Source organism: Neomonachus schauinslandi, chromosome 16 (assembly GCF_002201575.2).
Source record: "Neomonachus schauinslandi chromosome 16, ASM220157v2, whole genome shotgun sequence".
Classification (NCBI taxonomy): domain Eukaryota; kingdom Metazoa; phylum Chordata; class Mammalia; order Carnivora; family Phocidae; genus Neomonachus; species Neomonachus schauinslandi.
In genome coordinates, this window is record NC_058418.1 from 170,646 (window position 1) to 187,689 (window position 17,044).

At 45.2% G+C, this 17,044-nt stretch overlaps 2 protein-coding genes and 1 pseudogene across 2 annotated transcripts in view; 2 read left to right on the top strand and 1 right to left on the bottom strand.

Annotated features, from left to right (window-relative positions):
* The window catches only part of ZNF584 (zinc finger protein 584), a 57,900-nt gene that overhangs the window by 35,538 nt on the left and 5,318 nt on the right, over window positions 1-17,044 (bottom strand). The window contains exons 3-4 of the mRNA XM_044911322.1: window positions 11,595-11,717; window positions 9,980-10,985 (exon numbers count right to left, since the gene is read on the bottom strand). Coding sequence (XP_044767257.1) covers window positions 9,980-10,985; window positions 11,595-11,717 — 1,129 coding nt within the window. The remainder of the gene's footprint in view (window positions 1-9,979; window positions 10,986-11,594; window positions 11,718-17,044) is intronic.
* Window positions 89-4,533, top strand: LOC110581934 (zinc finger protein 132). The gene is made up of 3 exons (XM_021691861.1): window positions 89-97; window positions 548-716; window positions 2,505-4,533. The coding sequence occupies exons 1-3, from the start codon at window positions 89-91 to the stop codon at window positions 4,433-4,435; spliced, it is 2,109 nt and encodes a 702-aa protein (XP_021547536.1). The 3' UTR covers window positions 4,436-4,533.
* On the top strand, window positions 14,146-15,549 carry LOC110581920 (annotated as a pseudogene).

Here is a 17,044-nt window from a genome sequence, read left to right on the forward strand (position 1 = left end):
TAGACACTAATAGATGCCTGTGGTGTGGACAGGGAGGGGGTGGGGGCTGGGGGGGGAGATATGATGATGGTATAGTCCAAAGAGTGACATGTACAAGGTAAGGGAATGTGAACCATTGTGCTCAGGCCCTGGTACTGAGGCTTAAGGGAGAAAAGAGAGTCTGAATTTTTTTATACTTGGGAGGTGTGATCTGGAGAGACAAGAAACACAACACAAGAGAGCTTGTTTAGTGTGGGGAGGGGTTCCTGGCCAGCCCAGAGCTCAGACAGCATCTATCTGCCCACCTGCTTTTTGTTCCTCTGGATTGTGTTGGCCTGGATACAGTGACCAGTGGGACTATAAGGAGGGAGGGACACCAGTGGTGCCAGGGCCTCTTATCTCCTCTGAGATGGGGGCCTGAGGAGGAGGAGGAGCTGCAAGTGAGTAAGGGAACGATGGACTGAGGGGGTCACAAGAAGAGGAGATGCCAGTGGTAGATGTAGCAGAACTCTGAGCCGTACGTCAAGGGCCTGGATGACTCCATTTAACTGTTTTGTTTGTTTTTCAGCCCATCTGTTGGCCCCCTGGCTTAGCTGTCTCGTCATCGCAGAGCCCAGTGACCTTCGAAGATGTGGCTGTGTATTTTTCCAAGGAGGAGTGGGGGCTTCTTGATGAGACTCAGAGACGCCTGTACCACCATGTGATGCTGGAGAACTTTGAGCTCATGACCTCACTTGGTAAGGCCTTTCTGCCCCACCCCAGCATGGTGACCAGCTTCTGCCCTCTTGCCTTCTTCCCATAGAAAGTTTTCTGTTCATCCCAAAGCTGGACCCCAGGCACTGGTTCTTACCAGGTTTCCTGTTATAGGTGTTGTGGGTGCTGGAACTGGGCTGTGTGCATTCTCCATGTCTCTCAACAGCCTCATGAATAGTCCCAATAGCTGTTGCCCAGGGGCCTTGTGGGAGGAGAGGTTGGGGATCAGGCACCTATCATCTGCCTGATGGATCCCACTAAGCTTGACCAGTTCATGGCTGGGTGACCCAGTATGGGGCCATGCCTAGATTCTGTCCCTTCTCCCATGAGGCTTTTTTTAAAAAAATAATTTTATTGAGTATACCACAAAGTTCATACTTTAAAGTGTATAATTCAGTGATTTTTAGTGTATTTGCACAGTTGTATAAATACTACCATAATCTAATTTTATTATTATTGTTATTCTTTTTTAAAGATTTTATTTATTTATTTGACAGAGACACAGCGAGAGAGGGAACACAGGTTGGGGGAGTGGGAGAGGGAGAAGCAGGCCTCTCGCAGAGCAGGGAGTCCGATGTGGGGCTCGATCCTAGGACCCTGGGATCATGACCTCAGCCGAAGGCAGATGCTTAACAACTGAGCCACCCAGGCGCCCCACCATAATCTAATTTTAGAACATTTTTATCACCTAAAGAGAAACTGTACCCATTAACAGTCACTCCCCATCCTCCCTCATCCCTTCTGCTTTAGCCTTAGGCAATTGCTAATATACTTTATGACTATGTATATTTGCTTATTTAGACATTTCATATAAATGGAATCACAGTATGTTTTTCTGTGAATGGCTTTCACTTAGCATAATATATTTGAGGTTTATCCATGTTGTAGCACATATCAGGGCTTCATTCCTTTTTATGGCCAAATAATATTCTATTCTGTAGATATACCACAGTTTATTTATTCATTCATCAGTTGATTGGGCATTTGTCTTGTTTCCACTTTTTGGGTGTTATGAAAAATGTTGCTATGAATATTCAAGTACAGGTTTTTGCATAAGTATGTTTTCATTTCTTTTGGGTAGATAAATAGAAATGGAATTGCCAAACTGTTTTCCAGATTGGCAGCACCATTCTGTATTTCCACAGCAGTGTATGAGTATTCCAATTTTTCTACTTCCTTATCAACACTTATTATTGTCTGTTTTTATAGATACCCTAGTGGGTGTGAAGTGGTATCTCACTGTAGTTTTGATTTGCATTTCTTTAATGACTAATGATGTTGAGCAACTTTTTTTTTTTTCTAAAGATTTTATTTATTTATTTGACAGAGAGAGACACAGCGAGAGAGGGAACACAAGCAGGGGGAGTGGGAGAGGGAGAAGCAGGCTCCCCGCCGAGCAGGGAGCCTGCTGCGGGGCTTGATCCCAGGACCCTGGGATCATGACCTGAGCCGAAGGCAGATGCTTAACGACTGAGCCACCCAGGTGCCCCTTGAGCAACTTTTCATGTGCTTATTGGCACACACACACACACACACACACACATACAAGTCCTTTGTCCTTCTCTTTGTCCTTGCCTCTAGTAAGGCCTCCTTTATTCTGTAGCTTGGCTAGGCCCTGTCCTGCACAGTAGGCTCTTCATTCTTATTCTGGACCCTTGGCCTGTCACCATCCCGTGGACCCATTCCTGTATATGTCAGCCACACATTTCTAATGAAGTCATCCTTTCCACCAAGTAGAACACTCAGTTTGCCAGAAACTTCTCTGCTTTCAGGTTGTTGGCATGGAGTGGAAGATGAGGGGGCCCATTCCAAGCAGAATACTTCTGTAGAAGGGATGTCACAGGTCAGGATCCCCAGTGCAAATCCTTCCACCCAGAAGGCTGACACCTGTGATATGTGTGGCCCATTCTTGAAAGACATTTTGCACCTGAATGAACATCAAAGAATATATCCTGAGGAGACCCTCTACACATGTGGAACATGTGGAAGAGAATTTTGGTTCAGTACAAACCTTCACCAGCACCAGAAGGAGCTCAGTGGAGAAAAGCCCTTCAGATGGGACAAGGACGAGGATTCATTTGTGGAAAATCTTACAATTCACCTGTCAGAGAAGCTCTTCACTTGTGGGGAAGGTGGTAAGGATGCCTTGGACAGCGATGACCTCTTCCAGCACCCAGCCATTGACAGCAGCAGGAAGCCACAAAGGAGCACAGAGTGCAGGGAGACCTTTTCACACAGCTCTAATCTTCAGCAGCTCACAAAAGTCCATACCACACAGAAGCTATTTAAGTGCAGCAACTGTGGAAAAGCCTTTCAGAAGACCTCCACCCTCCTCAACCACCTGAGAACTCACTCTAAAGAGACAACATTTAGATGCCCAACAGTTGGAAATTCCTTAGAGGAGAAATCAACCCTTGTTAATCACCAAAAAAGTCATGATCGAGAAACATGCCATGTGTGTAAAGCATGTGGGAAGACCTTCACTCACGCTTCTAAACTGAGGAAGCACCAGAAATTTCACACTGGAGTAAAATATTATGAGTGCAGTGATTGTTGGAAAACCTTCAACCACAAACTCACACTTGTTCATAACCAGAGAATTCACACAGGAGAAAGGCCTTATAAGTGCAGTGAATGTGGGAAAGCCTTTAATAACAGGTCACATCTCACTCGGCATGAGAAAGTTCACACTGGAGAAAGGCCTTTTGAGTGCAGCAAATGTGGAAGAGCCTTCAGCCAAAGCTCCAATTTCCTTCGGCACCAGAAAGTTCACACTCAAGTGAGACCTTATGAGTGCAATCAGTGTGGTAAAGCCTTCAGCCGCAGCTCTGCCCTCATTCAGCACTGGAGAGTTCACACTGGAGAAAGGCCTTATGAGTGCAGTGAGTGTGGAAGAGCTTTTAACAATAACTCCAACCTTGCTCAGCACCAGAAAGTTCACACTGGAGAACGGCCTTTTGAGTGCAGTGAATGTGGAAGAGACTTCAGCCAAAGCTCCCACCTCCTTCGACATCAGAAAGTTCACACTGGAGAACGGCCTTTTGAGTGTACCGAATGTGGGAAAGCCTTCAGCAATAGCTCCACCCTCATTCAGCACCAGAAAGTACATACTGGGCAAAGGCCTTATGAATGCAGTGAATGTAGAAAGGCTTTCAGCTGCAGCTCCAGCCTGATTCAGCACTGGAGAATTCACACCGGGGAAAGGCCTTATGAGTGCAGTGAATGTGGGAAAGCCTTTGCACACAGTTCCAGTCTCATTGAGCACTGGAGAGTTCACACAAGAGAAAGGCCTTATGAGTGCAGTGAATGTGGGAAATTCTTTAGCCAGAACTCCATTCTCATTAAACATCAGAAAGTTCACACTGGAGAAAGACCTTATGAGTGCACTGAATGTGGGAAATTCTTTAGCCGAAAGTCCAGCCTCATTTATCACTGGAGAGTTCACACTGGAGAAAGGCCTTATGAATGCAGTGAATGTGGGAGAGCCTTTAGCAATAACTCTCACCTGGTTCGTCACCAGAGAGTTCACACACAAGAAAGGCCCTATGAGTGCAGCCAATGTGGGAAAGCCTTTAGTGAAAGATCTACACTTGTTCGACACCAGATAGTTCACACCAGAGAAAGGACTTACGAGTGTGACCACTGTGGGAAAATCTTCAGCCACCTCTGCAATCTTGCTCAGCATAAAAGGATTCATACCTGAATGTAGCCTTACAGAGATGGTCCTTCTGAGAAGATCTTCAGTCAAGTCAAACTTCATGCAGAATACCCACAGAGAGGTTACCTGCATGTACCACTAGTGTGGAGAAGGCTTCAGAAGGTAGTCTGCCTTTTCTGAGCAGCCCAGGGCTGAGCTCTCTTCCCTCTGGAGCGTAAAGCCCTTTCCAGCCTGCCTGGGTCCAAATATTTGCAGCCGTCATCTACATATGTAGGGAGAAAACAGCTCCCTGTGCCTCCCTTCCCCTTTCCTGGAGAGAAACAGGATTGTCCTGGGCCCACTAGAATGGCTTCATTCCCATTGCCTCTAAAATGGTTAGGAAGTGAACTAACCCCATGCTGGTCGAGGGGCCTTGAGAGATGTCCAGTTTGGGCTTCTCAGATACACATTCCTCATGGATGTTGTCTTGTCTGCATGTAACCCCAATTATGTATCCAATGAGCTCACACATCACCCTCCCCTGGAACCACTTATCTTGGTGTTCTCTATTCTGCATGATAATAAAGACCTTAGTAATCAAGTCTTTTTTTCTTTTTCTTTTTTTTTTTTTTAGAGAGGGATGGAAGGGGCAGGAGAGAGAATCCTAAGCAGGCTCCATGCCCAGCGTGGAGCCTGACCCAGGGCTCAGAATCACCACCCTGAGATCATGACCTGAGCTGAAATCAAGAGTCGGATGCTTGACTAAGTGAGCTACCCAGGTGCCCTGATCAAGACACCTTTATTTATTTTAATTTTATTTATCTGACACAGAGAGAGAGCACAAGCTGGGGGCGTGGCAGGCAGAGGGAGAGGGAGAAGCAGGCTCTCTGCTGAACAGAGAGCCTAATGTGGGGGGCTGGATCACAGGACCCTGGGATCATGACCTGAGCTGAAGGCAGATGCTTAACCAACTGAGCCACCCAGGCATCCCTCACGTCACCTTTAATCTTGGGGGTTTTGGTGGGGGTAGGTTGAAAAAAGAAGTGGGTAGAGTGAGGGATGGCTGAGACAGGGCACCTAACAACATCTACCTCAGGGTATAGAAGGAACATAGGGTTAGGGTTTGCAGTGCATCTGAAGGACTGGGAAAAACTGAAGGGCTCATAAAGTAAACATAGTGGCCTGTGTTTCAGAGTTATCTGAAGGCCCAGAGCTCACCCTGAAGGAGGAGGATGCTAGTCTGCAACATTAGAATGGTCTGTTGGATTAGGAGGCAGGTCCCTAGTTCCTAGAGAGATGTCTGGGTTTCCCCATGTGAAGAGAAGCTGTCTTCTGGTTCCTAATAAGGATATATGATCCTAGGAGGCGGGGAGAGGCCCAGTGGATAGAGGAACAATGGGTGTGAGGTAAGAGGGAGTTGGGAGGAATTTACAGCACTGCCATTAGGGACAAAGGAGCACCACAGTTCTCCATTAGCTTGAGGCTCTGCAGGGTAAGGCACGTATAACTTAATCTGAGATCTACAGGGGCCATCTGGGAGCCAGAAACACTGGGTTTGGAGCAGACTGGTAAACTAAAGGGAACTTGGCTATTCTAAAGGTACATCAAAAACTTCCAGATTGGGGTGCCTGGCTGGCTCAGTTGGTAGAGCATGCAACTCTTGTTCTTGAGGTTGTGAGATTGAGCCCCAAGGTGGATGCAGAGATTACTTAAAAATAAAATCTTTATAGGGCGCCTGGGTGGCTCAGTTGGTTAAGCGACTGCCTTCGGCTCAGGTCATGATCCTGGAGTCCCGGGATCGAGTCCTGCATCGGGCTCCCTGCTCAGCAGGGAGTCTGCTTCTCCCTCTGACCCTCCCCCCTCTCATGCTCTCTCTATCTCATTCTCTCTCTCAAATAAATAAATAAAATCTTTTAAAAAAAAACCTAAATAAAATCTTTATAAAGAAAAAAAAACCTTCCAGGTGACTCTGGCCAAGTGAGATAAGAGTGAAGAACTCAAGATCTGCAGACCTGTGTATCACTCGTAATGGAAATCCAAACAAATGTTTTATGAATTCCTGTATTCTCCCTGTGCTCTTCACCTCATGGCTGTCACCACACAGGAAACTCATCATCAAGAGGATAGAGCTCGGGGCACCTGGGTGGCCTCAGTCATTAAGCATCTGCCTTTAGCTCAGGTCATGATCCCAGGGTCCTGGGATTGAGCCCCACATCGGGCTCCCTGCTCCGCGGGAGGCCTGCTTCTACCCCTCCCACACTCCGTGCTTGTGTTGCCTCTCTCACTGTGTCTCTCTCTGTCAAATAAATAAAAATCTTTAAAAAAAAAAAAAAAAAGAGGATAGAGCTCATGGTCAGGAGAATGGTTTATGTGAGTAGCCAGAGGTTTAGAGAATCGCATAGCCATGGCATTCATTACTCCACTTCTGGTAGCCACCAAGGAAGTCTGTCCTTTTTAAGGGGTGGGGAGACAACATGGTGGAGTTAATATGAGTTTCCCGGATCTCTTGGCTTTCTGGGAAGAGACAGATATTCAGATTTTTATGTGGCTTTTGATTTTATGTTAGAAGCCATTTCAAAAAACATTTTGTACAGTACAAAAGCAGTTTACCAAAACCTGTGGGTGAGCCATATGTGTTCCCCTGGGCCCTTCCATGAGACCTGGGGGAAGAAAGACCAAGAGCTTTCTGACATGAGAGGCTTCGGTGTGCAGTATCCATCCATACTGCATGGTGGGTGGGAAGGCAGTGCTACTGCCACCTCCTCCCAAAAGCCCAGCAGAGATCAGGAATGATAGCCACATTAGAGGTGGAACCCAAGATGGGCTTGCAGTAATCAAAGATTACAGCAGGGCTGCTCAAGGACTCCCTAGCACGATGAGATGTTTGGGGGAATCCCCCACCCTGCTCAGGCCTCCCTTCCTGGATGTAATGTCTTTTACCAACATGGAGGACTCATGTGGGATCAGAGATAAAGGCCAACTGAGCCACTGAGGATCAAGCCTTCTAAGCAAATGGGGTAGGATAGACACTGGTCATCACAGCTCAATTCTTTGTACAGTGTGGGTGGCTGATTAGATCTCATTAAATGGCCCCCAGCTTATGGTTGAAGAATCTTCTGTGCTTTCCTTGAATAGGCCTGGTCTTCCACTGGGGCTCAGTACACAGCAACAAGTCTGTTGGGGAAGGAAGATGTTTGCCAGCGATGCTAGAACACTCCAGGCAAAGGTCTCATGACTCTGACCTTTGAGCTGTTCTGGATACCAGCCTTTGTGGGGCTCAGTAGTTCCAACACTTTCAGCTCACTCAATCCAGCAGGCCGGTGCCTACAGGTTTTTGATGCAGTCTTTATACTGACACTGCCCATTCTGCCCTCACTAATGATAGTTCTCTGAGCTCCATCCAACAGTAGTTCCCTGCACTTGGACCTTGGCCTGTGACCTCCCCCATGAGGGACACTCTCCACTGTCTTCTCAACCTTTCCCCACTTTGCCACTCCTCCAATTCTGCTGCATTTTTCTCTCCAAGTTGGTGTCAGTTTCTCTCTTCTCTTTGATGCCTGAACCTTTGGCCTGATGCCAGGCCTCTGCTACACACACACACACACACACACACACACACACACGGCCAATAAGCACATGAAAAGTTGCTCAACATCACTAGTCATTAAAGAAATGCAAGTCAAAACTACAGTGAGATAGCACTTCACACCCACTAGGGTACCTATGGGAAAACAAACAATAATAAGTGTTGATAAGGAAGTAGAAAAATTGGAATACTCATACACTGCTGTGGAAATATAAAATGGTGCTGCCAATCTGGAAAACAGTTTGGCAATTCCATTTCTATTTATCTACCCAAAAGAAATGAAAACATACTTACGCAAAAACTTGTACTTGAATATTCATAGCAACGTTTTTCATAATACCCAAAAAGTTGAAACAAGACAAATGCCCAGGGGCGCCTGGGTGGCTCAGTCGTTAAGTGTCTGCCTTGAGCTCAGGTCATGATCCCAGGGTCCTGGGATCGAGCCCCGCATCAGGCTGTCTGCTCCACAGGAAGCCTGCTTCTCCCTCTCACCCACTCCCCCTGCTTGTGTTCCTTCTCTCGCTGTGTCTCTCTCTGTCAAATAAATAAATAAAATCTCAAAAAAAAAAAAAAAGACAAATGCCCAATCAACTGATGAATGAATAAACAAACTGTGGTATATCTACACAATAGAATATTATTTGGCCATAAAAAGGAATGAAGTCCTGATATGTGCTACAACACAGACGAACCTCAAAAATATATTATGCTAAGTGAAAGCCATTCACAGAAAAACATATACTGTGTGATTCCATTTATATGAAATGTCTAAATAAGCAAATATACATAGTCAGACACTTAGCTGACTGAGCCACCGAGACACACAAGTTCCCTGACTTTTTAAGCCTGCCCGGGGTTTCTACCCTGTGTGGTCATCACCTCTCCCACCATTGCAGGGGAGGGTGGGGGATCAGGGAGAAGAACCAGTTACAGAAGGCAGCAGTGGTTTCCAACCCCAACACATGGCTGAGCACTGTGGTTCAAAGCCCCTCAAGTCTAGGGTCACAGTTCTCTAAACTGCCTCCAAGTTCTCTTCTTGACAGGAAGCATAATTTTTGGACCAGGGACACATCTACAAACAACACACAAGTTTTGCTGAACTGATATCTTATTGAACTTTTGGGAAATTAGTTTCCAAAATTTTTAAAATCAAAAGACCCCAAAAAACAGAGGATATGGATACATATGTTCATTCAACCACTTCTCTCCCTTGGCAGCAAAAACAATGAAGGCCACGGTGTGCACAGATGCTAGGGGCACTGGCCACATCCCAGGACTGCAGGGTCTTCATTTCAGGACCAGGGTAATGGCCATGAGATGGACATCCTGCTATCCCCAGGAAGGCAACAAAAGTCAGGGGCCCCTCCCCACAGAAGCCAGTCCCTCTCTTCAGGGCCCAGTTTTGTTCTCAATCCCTCCACACACAATGATCAGAACCCCCAATATTAAAAGTGGCTTAAACAATAAAGCTTTTATTACCATACATTCCAGGGAAGTGTGTGACAGTCAGTTCCAGGGGTGGATAAATCCATGACAGTGTCAACTGTGTCCATGGAAATGATTAACCTTCTCTGGAAGCCCCCATTAGACACAGCTCAGCTACTCTTGACCAGAGCCTGGTCACAGACATACCTAAACCAGTTGGAGGCGGGGAATGAGGCCCATTCTGGGTTCCACCACTCATGATTCTTTCCTGTACAGCGTGGGGACTAAGGAGGTCTGCTGTTCCAGAGCACGTTGAGATGGCTGATGCACATCTTGAGCACCTGCCAGGTGGTGGAAGTGGGATGGCTTCTATCATAGAAACCAGCAGTGACTTAACACTGCCAACAATCTCAGCAGGTTGGAGTGCAACCTAGCTCCTGAAAGCTTCCTACACACCTGCCACCCCAGGGCACATGTTGGGGTACGCTAGGTTTAGCTTTCAAATGGCTACTCTCCTCAGTCTCCTTTCTGGAGTGAGGTCTTTCATGTTGAACAAGGTGCCCAGCCCTGGCTACAGGCTTTCCAACATCCTGTCTTCTTATGGCCTTTCTCCAGTGTGGACTTTCTTGTGCTGAAGGAGGGTAGAACTGTGTTTGAAGGCTTTCCCACATTCTGTACATTCATAGGATCTCTCTTCAGTGTGGAACTGCTGGTGCCGATTGCGGTAGGACCTGGTGGTGAAGGTCTTCCCACACAGGCTGCACTCATAGGGCCGTTCTCCAGTGTGAACTTTCCAGTGCTGATACAGGCCAGAGCGGGTCACATAAGTTTTCCCACATTGCTTGCACTCATAAGGCCTTTCTCCAGTGTGAACTCTCTGGTGAAGAATGAAGCTATGGTTGTATTTAAAGAACTTCCCACATTCCCTGCACTCGTAGGGCCTTTCTCCAATGTGAACTTTCCGGTGCCGAATGAGAGTAGACAGAACACTGAAAGCTTTCCCACATTCGCTGCACTCATAAGGCCTTTCTCCAGTGTGAATTCTCTGGTGCAGAACAAGTGCATCTTTACGGTTGAAGGTTTTGCCACACTCATCACACTTGAAAGGTTTTATGCCCGTGTGAACCTTTTGGTGCTTCCTCAGTTTAGATGGGTAACTGAAGACCTTTCCACACTCATTACACACATGGGATGTTTCTCCAGTGTGAATTTTTTGGTAATTAACATGGGTGGATTTCTCCTTGGGGGCATTTCCAACTTTCAGGCATCTAAAGGGTCTCTCTTTGGGGTGAGTTATCAGATGGTCGAGGAGTGCAAAAGCCTTCAGGAAGGCTTTCCCACAGTCACTGCACTTGAAGGCCTTCTGTGTGGTGTGGAGGCCCTGCTGCTGCTGGCAACTGGAGCTGGGTTGGAAGGCCTCCCCAGGCTTGGTGCTCTTGTGTAGCTTCTCCTTGCTGTGGGTGGCCTGGTGCTGGAGGAGGCCTAAGGTGGTAGGGACGTCCTTTCCAGACTCCCCACACAGAAGGGGCTTCTCTGATAGGTAGACTTTGTAGTTCTTGATCTGCTCTGGAGAGGCTTCCTCATCCTCCAGTCTACATGGACAACCTGAAACAGAGAAAAGCCAGTTACTGAGAGCTGGATTAGAGGGAGGAGACACCTTCATCACAAACACATGTCAGACATTCAAACAGGAGTCCACAGAATTGCCAGGAGGTTGCTAGGAAAAGTCTGGGTGAGAAAGGGCTGGCCCAGCAGAACAGGGCTCTGCCAGATCACAGAATAGCAAGGACCTCAGTGGGGACGAGGACACAAGATGGGAGCAATGCAGGGAGAAGAGGTGGGATCTCCAAGTCACTCCTTGCAATGGTTTCAAGCAGGGCCTCAGCTGCTGGTGACAGGGAGCACTGTGAAGAGGATGTGTTTGCTCCAATGAAAAGGCAACTGTAACAGAGTAGCTGGTGTTCAGGTATTATTTAAGGGTATGTACACATCTCAAGTCACCAGTGGACAGCTCTACACTGGCAGAGGCCAGGGACACATAGGTCCTGAGAGTCATGGTAGAGATGGCAAGATCACACAGTGTGTTCAGAAGGGAGAGGAAAGGTGGGAATAGTGTGTGGTCACTGGCCTCAGCACCAAAATGCCAGTGCACACAGACACCCAGCATGCTGTGAGCTCATCACTGAAACCAAGTCATCGCCTAGCCCTACTCACCAGGACCAGGACCCTTCCTGACCTCTGCTCTGCTGCCCAGTGTCAAGTCCACCATGTTGGGCACCCAGAGCTCTTCTTCACTCTCCAGTTGGGCAACCACATGGGACCTTGAAGGTGCAAATCCTAGGAGAGAGAAAGGTAATAAGAGGCCAGCCCAAGCCAAGGCTTGCCCACCTCCCCCCCACCAGGAAGCTCATGTCATCATGCCAACCATGAAGGAAACGGAGTATTAGAAAATAAACCTCCTGGGCGCCTGGGTGGCTCAGTCGTTAAGCGTCTGCCTTCGGCTCAGGTCATGATCCCAGGGTCCTGGGATCGAGTCCCACATCGGGCTCCCTGCTCTGCGGGAAGCCTGCTTCTCCCTCTCCCACTCCCCCGGCTTGTGTTCCTGCTCTCGCTATGTCTCTCTCTGTCAAATAAATAAATAAAATCTTTAAAAAAAAAAAAAAAGAAAATAAACCTCCTCTGCACATTTAAAAATTTGTTAAGCAGGTAGACCCCATGTTGTGTTTTACCACAATTTATTTTGAAAGAAACTTACATGAGGATAAACTGACATAAATGAAGTAAAAAGATAGACAAACAATAGTTGGAGATGTCAACTTCTAACTTTCAATAATGGACAGAACCACTAGGCAGAAAACAAACAAGCACACAGCACTTGACTAACACTAGAAATCAACTAGACTTAACAGACATCTATATAGCCTGCCACATAACAACAGCAGAATATGTATTCTCACGTTCTCACGTGCACATGGAACATTCCCCAGAACAGACCATTTGCTAGGACATAAAAAAGGTCTCAATATATTTCAGAGGACTGAAATCACACAAAGTCTATTCTCTGACCACAAAGGAATTAAAATAGAAATCAACAACAGAAAGAAATTTGGGAAACTCATAAACTTATGGAATTTAAATAAAACACTTCTAAATAACCACGAAGAAAACTACAAAGCACTTTGAGATGAATGAAAATGAAAACACAACATACCAAAAGTAATGGGACATAGCAGTTCTTGGAGGGAAAATCAGAGCTAAAAGAACTCCATGCTGTTTTACTCATAACACTTCTTTTTTTTTTTTTAAGATTTTATTTATTTGAGAGAGAGAGCAGAAGCAGGGGGAGAGGGAGAGGGAGAAGCAGACTCCATGCTGAGCAGGGAGTCTGACGTGGAGCTCGATCCCAGGACCCTGGGATCATGACCTCAGCCAAAGGCAGACGCTTAACCGACTGAGCCACCCAGGTGCCCCTACTCATAACACCAAATGTGGGTAAGGTGTAGGGCAGATGTTCCACACCACTTCTCCAACTCTCAGACACCAACGTGCTGTCCAAGGATTCAATTAAATTCTGATACTAACTACCTGGAATCAGCATCAGATCCCGCAGGTTAAGGGCTCAGTTTCACAAGACTGCCCCTACTTCAGACAACAGTTGGATGTCCCAGACTCCCATTCTTCTGACCAACTGGCTATAAATCAGGGATTCCCACAATTATTGATCCCTTCTCAAGCTCACAGAACTGAGGAAAAGAGTTTACTTAGTATTACCAGATTATTATAAAGTATACAACTCAGGAACAGCCCAGTGGAAGAGATGCAAAGGGCAAAGTATACCAGGGGTGGAGATGGGAGTGGGGGGTGAGGAAGCAGAGGGTAAGACGGCATCCATGCCCTCCAGTGGCACCACTTTCTCAGCAACCTAGAAGCTCTCTGAACCCTGTTATTTAGGAGTTTCTATGGAGATTTCATTATGATGTATAATTAGTTAAATCATTGGCCACTGGTGATTGGTTCAGTCTCCAGCCCCTCTACTCTCCCCAGAGGCTGGCGAGACTGGGGGACTGGAAGGATGGGGGTGGGGTAGCTCAAAATCCAACCTTCCTATCATGCCCTGGTGTTTTTGGTGGCCACTTCCTATCCTGAAGCTATCTAGGAGCTCCCACCCACCAGTCATTCCATTAGCACACAAAAGACACTCTTACCACTTCAGAGACTCCAAGTGTTTTAGGAGCTGTGCTAGGAATTGGGGATAAAGACAAAATATTTATTTCTTATTATGTCACAGCACCCATATTTAAAAAGATCTCAAACCAATAGCCTAACTTTAGGCCTCAAGAAATAGGAAAAAGAAAAGCGACTAAACTCAAAGCTAGCAGAATGAAGGAAATGATAACGAGCAGAGATGAAATAGAGATTAGAAAAGGAGAATCAATAAAACCAAAATTAGGATCTTTGAAAAGATCAACAAAATTGAAAAACTGCTACCTAGACTGACAAGAAAAAAATAGAAGAATCAATTTATTAAAAACAGGAATGAAAAAGGGGACATCACTAACTAAGAGAAAGGATTGTAAGGAAATACTATGAACAACTGTACATATGCCCACAAATTAGGTAACTTAGATAAAATGGACAAATTACTGGGAACTTTCCAGAACGCTCGGTGAGACGCAGAGGAGTGGCGGCTGCCTGAGCTGCGCCCAGCAACGTGCTCCTTCCCGCTTCCCCACACCAGCCTTGGCCCTCTCACCAGCTGTAGAAAATGGTGAAAGAAACCACTTACTACGATGTTTTGGGGGTCAAACCCAATGCCACCCAAGAGGAATTGAAAAAGGCCTACAGGAAACTGGCCTTGAAGTACCACCCTGATAAGAATCCAAATGAAGGAGAGAAGTTTAAGATTTCTCAAGCTTACGAAGTACTCTCTGATGCAAAGAAAAGGGAATTATATGACAAAGGAGGAGAACAGGCAATTAAAGAAGGTGGAGCTGGTGGTGGTTTTGGCTCCCCCATGGGCATCTTTGATATGTTTTTTGGAGGAGAAGGAAGGATGCAGAGATAACGGAGAGGTAAAAATATTGTGTATCAGCTCTCAGTAACCTTAGAAGATTTATATAATGGTGCAACAAGAAAACTAGCTTTGCAAAAGAATGTGATTTGCAATAAATGTGAAGGCCGAGGTGGTAAGAAAGGAGCAGTCGAATGTTGTCCCAGTTGCCAAGGTACTGGAATGCAAATAAGAATTCATCAGATAGGACCTGGAATGGTTCAGCAAATTCAATCTGTGTGCATGGATTGCCAGGTCCATGGGGAATGGATCAGTCCCAAAGATAGATGTAAAAGCTGCAATGCAAGGAAGACAGTTCAAGAGAAGAAGATTCTAGAAGTTCATATTGACAACGGCATGAAGGATGGCCAGAAGATAACATTCCATGGAGAAGGAGACCAAGAACCAGGACTGGAACCAGGAGATATTATCATTATTTTAGATCAGAAGGACCACGCTGTTTTTACTTGGCAAGGAGAAGACCTTTTCATGTGTATGGACGTACAGCTGGTTGAAGCACTGTGTGGCTTTCAAAAGCCAATATCTACTCTTTTTTTTTTTTTTTAAGATTTTATTTATTTATTTGACAGAGGGAGACCCAGCGAGAGAGGGAACACAAGCAGGGGAAGTGGGAGAGGGAGAAACAGGCTTCCTGCTGAGCAGGGAGCCCGATGTGGGGCTCGATCCCAGGACTCTGGGATCATGACATGAGCCGAAGGCAGACGCTTAACGACTGAGCCACCCAGGCGCCCCGCCAATATCTACTCTTGACAACCAAACTCGTCATCACCTCTCTCCCAGGTCAAATTGTCAAGCATGGAGACATCAAGTGTGTGCTAAATGAAGGCATGCCAATTTATCGTAGACCATATGAGAAGGGTTGCCTAATCATCGAATTTAAGGTAAACTTTCCTGAGATTGGCTTTCTCTCTCCTGATAAACTCTCTTTGCTGGAAAAACTCCTACCTGCGAGGAAGGAAGTAGAAGAGATTGATGAAATGGACCAGGTAGAACTGGTGGACTTCGATCCAAATCAGGAAAGACGGCACCATTACAATGGGGAAGCCTGTGAGGAGATGAACATCATCCTGGGGTGGTGTTCAGTGTCAGACCTCTTAACGAGGCCAGTGAATAACACTGCTGGCATTTTATATGCAGTAGTGAATGAGTGAAGGACTATAATCATAGCTCACTACTTGCTATTGTTTTTGTTTTAATATTCAACTATAGTAGTGTTTTAAAAGTTAAATGAAAAAAAAACTCAAATATAAAAGCTCAAAAAAAAAAAAAAAAGGACAAATTACTAAAAAAGACACAAACTACCAAAATTGACTCTCAAGAAGAAATAGAAAGTCTAATTATAACTAAAAACAAACAAAACAAAAAAAACTTCCCCCCACAGGAGTGGGAAAAAAAAAAAAAAGATTAGGCCTAGAAGGGTTTCACTGATGAATATTAACACTGAAATAAGAATTAGCACAAATACTTCACATGCTCTTCCAGAAAACAGAAGAAAAGGGAACATTTCCCAACTCATCCATTGAGGCCAAAATTACCCTCATGCTCAATCCAAATAAAGACATTATGAGAAAACTATACATTGATAGCTCTTATGAATATAGATGCAAAACTCAACAAAATACTAGTAAACCAAATCCAGAAATACATAAAAGGGTTATAAACTATGACAGAGTGGAATTTGTCTTAGTAATGCAAGGTTGAACATATGAAAACCAATTAAGGTAATATACGGTGTTAACAGAATAGAGGATAAAAATCACATGACCATTTCAATAGATATGGGAAAGCACTAGACAAAATCTAATGATCTTTCATGATTAATGCACTCAACAAACTAAGAAAAGAAGGGAACTTCCTCACCTGTAAAGGGCAACTGCAAAAAACCTACAGCTAACATCATACTTACTAGTGAAAGACTAAATGCTTTTCTTGTAAGACTGGGAAGAAGACAAGGATGTCTACTCTCACCAATTCTATTCAGTAAGTACTGAAGGTTCTAACCAGGTCAGTTAAGCAAAAGAAGAGGTAAAAATATATGTATTTGCAGATGACATGATGTCATGTATATGGAAAGCTATCAAGGAGTCCACAGAAAACAAAACAAAACTATTAGAGCTATCCATCCCAAAGCTACAGAATACACATTCTTCTCTAGTGCACATGGAACATTCTACAGAATAGATCACATCCTGGGTCACAAATCAGGTCTCAACCGGTAAAAAGATTGGGATCATTCCCTGTATATTTTCAGACCACAATGCTTTGAAACTCAAACTCAATCACAAGAGTAAAGTTGGAAAGAACTCAAATACATGGAGGCTAAAGAGCATCCTACTAAAGAATGAATGAGTCAACCAGGAAATTAAAGAAGAATTTTAAAAATTCATGGAAACAAATGAAAATGAAAACACAACTGTTCAAAATCTTTGGGATGCAGCAAAGGTGGTCCTAAGAGGGACGTATATAGCAATACAAGCCTTTCTCAAGAAATAAGAAAGATCTCAAATACACAACATAACCCTACACCTAAAGGAGCTGGAGAAAGAAAAGCAGATAAAGCCTAAACCCAGCAGAAGAAGAGAAATAATGAAGA

What these genes read in the sequence shown, in the direction of transcription:
- LOC110581934 (XM_021691861.1), top strand. An exon ending in TGAGCTCATGACCTCACTTG is followed by an intron (nt 717 to 2,504) that starts GTAAGGCCTTTC and finishes CTCTGCTTTCAG; the next exon opens with GTTGTTGGCATGGAGTGGAA.